Source organism: Acanthisitta chloris, unplaced genomic scaffold (assembly GCF_000695815.1).
Source record: "Acanthisitta chloris isolate BGI_N310 unplaced genomic scaffold, ASM69581v1 scaffold17377, whole genome shotgun sequence".
NCBI lineage: Eukaryota > Metazoa > Chordata > Aves > Passeriformes > Acanthisittidae > Acanthisitta > Acanthisitta chloris.
Window position 1 is genome coordinate 8,675 of NW_008682217.1, and position 3,830 is coordinate 12,504.

At 51.3% G+C, this 3,830-nt stretch overlaps 1 protein-coding gene across 1 annotated transcript in view; it reads right to left on the minus strand.

Annotated features, from left to right (window-relative positions):
* Positions 1–605: 605 nt before the first annotated feature.
* Positions 606–3,830, minus strand: part of RAB11FIP5 (RAB11 family interacting protein 5 (class I)) — a gene marked incomplete at both ends in the record, with an annotated part of 22,833 nt that continues 19,608 nt past the window's right edge. Inside the window, 2 exons of the mRNA XM_009078442.1 lie at positions 606–801; positions 1,758–1,947. Of these exons, the coding sequence (XP_009076690.1) occupies positions 606–801; positions 1,758–1,947 (386 nt within the window). The remainder of the gene's footprint in view (positions 802–1,757; positions 1,948–3,830) is intronic.

Here is a 3,830-nt window from a genome sequence, read left to right on the forward strand (position 1 = left end):
GGGGTACAGATGGAGCAGGAAGGGGAAGAGGCACCCAACAGCAGCCCCTTCCCTGCCTGCCCTGCTGAGCAGGCTCAGCGGTCACGAACGTGCTGGTAGAGCTTTACTGGGTTTAAGCATCCCTTGATGTCATCAACCAGTTCAACACCATCCACCAGTCAGGGGGCACCACTTCAAAAGAGAGATGAGGAAGAGTGTGGGCAGAAGAGCAGCAGTGGTAGGATGAGGTCATGGGCGAGGTGGTTGGTTTCCAGCCCTCAAATGTTCATGGGCCACTTAAAGCATTGGCAGGATGAGTGCCTGAGGAGATGGCACTCGGTCACAATGACAGGAACCTAAGGAGGCATCTGCCTCATGTGGAGGGCCCTGCTCCTCCCCATAGGGTGGATGACAGCCCATCACCCTATAGTTCCCTGGAGCCAGAGCTGGGATAAGCTTGGACTGGGAAGGAGCAGATAACCTTTCCTGCTAAACTCTGTGCACAGAAGCCACTGGAGCCCTCTTGGAAGAGGAGGGGGGAGTGCAGGGATGTTTGCAGCGTGTTTATTGGAGAAGTGCTCTAGGCAAGTGATGCTGGTCTCTGGGGAGAGGTTACTTGGTCTTACTTTCCCCCAGAGGGATCTGGAGGAGTGTGGGAGACTGCTCCATGATGCGTACCAGTAGCTGGTCAATGTAGTTCTCCAGTTCATGGATGTGCTCCTCCTTCTTGCTCAGCTCCATCTCCTTCTGCAGCAGGAGCTGGATGAGTTCATCATGGGTCAAGTGATAATACTTGGCTGACTGGTCCAGTACAGCAGGATCCTGTGGTAAGAAACCAAAAGGAACATTCAGTGAGTCGATTAAAACCACTGCTCCTTTTAATGTTTGCACAATGCAGCAATGATCAGAGCAATCCTGGGTTTTATGCCTGTCTTCTTTCCCAATCTGGAGCAGCATAGGGGAGTAGGACCCACACAGACCTTGTCCCAGGAAAGCTGAGATGCTTGTAACCTACAACCTGAACTACCTGTTGCACCACAAAAGGCTTTCTGGGAGCAGCAGAGTTGGACTTGTCCTTCCAGTCAGGTGAACTCCAGCAGCAACATTTGACACATCAAGTTGTGGAGGCAAATGGAGCGGCACTAGACAAAGAGATGGAGAAGTTGGCCCTGGGACATTGTGCCTTCAGAGATGTCACACAAGTGCTTTGCTTTTCTCAACCTGCCAGTGTTCGGAATACAGCCAGGTGAGCAGCATTTGAGCAAAGCTCCAGGAGCACTTTCCCTCTTCCTCTGCCAGGATTAAAACCCCTTCAAGCTGTCAGTCAGGCAGTTACTACATCCTCCACCTTTCATGTCTTGTGGATAATCAGGCTGGATGGAGCTCTCAGTAACCTGGTCTAGTGGAAGGTGTCTCTGCCCATGGCAGGGAGTTGCAACAAGATGGTCTTTAAGGTCCCTTCCAACCCAAACCAGTCTGTGATTCTATGATTCTATAACCAGGGATTCACTAGACACTACAATAAAAACCTCAAACCAAAGCAAGCAATGGAAGAAGAACAACGGGGTAAGAAGGTCCAGAGACCAGGCTATTGAGGAAGGGAGGCCAGTGGGAGTTTGAGCAACCAAGATCAAGGATTAACACACACAATTCTGCTCACACCATGGCAGGACCTTGTTCTACCTCCTGCAACACCAGTTTTCTGCCCCTCTGTCACCAGCTATGGAACACCTTGAGCAGGTGTGAAAGCAGTTCTCACCTCAGTGGTATGTTCCTACCTTTAACTTCTTTGAGTCTGTTTTCTCCAGGTGAGAGGACGGGGCCACAGGCTGGACGCTGCTTGTGGTGACTGTCTTCAGCTTCTCCAGGCCATTGCTCAGTGCTGTGGTCAGACTGGACCTGTGCTGCTGCTTCTTCTCACTGGAGACCTCCTGCACTGCAGCACTGATGGGCTTCACTGGGTGAGGACTAAGGAGAACAAGGAGGTTGAACAGTTAACACCTTCCTGAGCTGGGGAGCGATGCTGCTGTCTCTCCCTGTGGATTTTATGGGGATGGGATTCACTTATTTAGACAGCTAAATCCTCTGTGTCTGTGCTGCTCAAAGCTCTCCTGCTCCAAGGAGAGAAAGGCAGAGCAGGCAGCCCGCAGTGCCTTTTCCACCCAGAGAGGAGATAAGGAGCCCCAGGACACATGGCTGAGATAAAAACAGACCCCTTGTCCATACTGTGCTGCTCACTCCACACTGGGAACACTGTGGGTCAAAACTCCCTGCTACCAGGTGTTGGTGCAGCTGGAGAGATTGAACCCAGGTCCAGTGTAATCAGAGACTCCTACATTCACTGCCCAGAAGGGCATTTTGCTGCCCAGGAGCCCTCAGGGTTACAGTCTGGGGTCACCACTGATGTTTCAGGGATGCTTCAGCCCAAGAGGTCACCTTCACCTGCCTGGAAGCCACCACAGAATTTGTTCCTCTCCACTAGGCCAAAAGGGAGGGTGAGGAGTCAGTTAAGGTGGAATTACATTTTCATTTACTTTTGCCTCACTCTTCACCCAAAAAGGTTGTTTCTGGGCTTAAACCAAGTCTGTTTGCTTTGCAGTATGATGGGAAGAGAAGTGACCTGATGGTTCCTGCAAGGAACAGGCACACCTGTACACCATCCTTGGGATGGAAAGATCCTAACATCTACACAGGAGCTCTGCAAAGCCTCTGCACTCATTGGGAGCAGCAGTCACCCTGAACAGGGTGGTAATCCCAACTTTCCAACTGCTGTGTATCCAAACGGTGCTGGTGTCCTCATGCCTTGTCCATAGTGGTGGGATCAGGATGTGCCAGGCAATCTCTGTGTTGTGCTGACAAGGCACATCTAGAAGTCCTCTTCAACCACGATGATGCCTCCTGTCATTCATTTGCTAGGAAAGGAATCACTGGGAGCTACTGAGCAGCTCCAACTAGCCAAAGGATCAGCATCCTCATGAAGGGAAGAGGCAGGCACTGATCCCTTCCCTCTGATGACCAGTGAGAGGACCCGAGGGAATGGTATAGTGCTATGTCAAGGGGAGGTTTAGGCTGGGTATCAGAAAAAGGTTCTTCCCCCAGAGGGTGTTTGGGCACTGGAGCAGCTCCCCAGGGCAGTGGTCACAGCCTCAAGCCTGACAGAGCTCAAGGAGTGTTTAGACAACACTCTCAGGCACATGGTGGGATTGTTGGAGTGTCCTGTGCAGGCTCTGGAGTTGGACTCGATGATCCTTGTGGGTCTCTTCCAACTCAGGATATTCTGCGATTCTGTGATCCCTTGTCAGAGCTGTCCAAGCACATGGACAGAGTCCAGGATTCCTGGACAGCTTAAAAGGATGAAGAGGGATCCCATGGGCCTCACTGGGATACCACTGACAGCATCAGGGGTTGGAGAAGCTGTTGTTCTGCACATCTGCCTCAAGAACTCTCTGCTGGGGACTAAACCCTTCACCAACAGAGCTACAACTACCATGACACCGAATCTGTGAGAAGAGCATTGGGAGAGCCTTCAGGACTCCTCATCACAGCCAGACATGAGGATAAACAGCCCCAAATGTCACTGTCACCTCATGCATCCCCCCAGCCAGTGCAAGGACTATGACCAGAGCATGGCTGGGAACCTCTCTGCAACCAAACTGACATAATGCTACAGAATGAAAACCAGCAACAGCCTTGTATGCCAGTGGGATAGCCTGGATGCACTTTGACAACAGAGGTACATTTCCCACTGCAAGTCTGCTCACAGGCAACTGTCAGCTCCATGGCCAGTAGGACAGTCTCCAGAACTGGAAAGGATATTTTAAAAATAAAACATAATCCCATTCTTTCCTGCT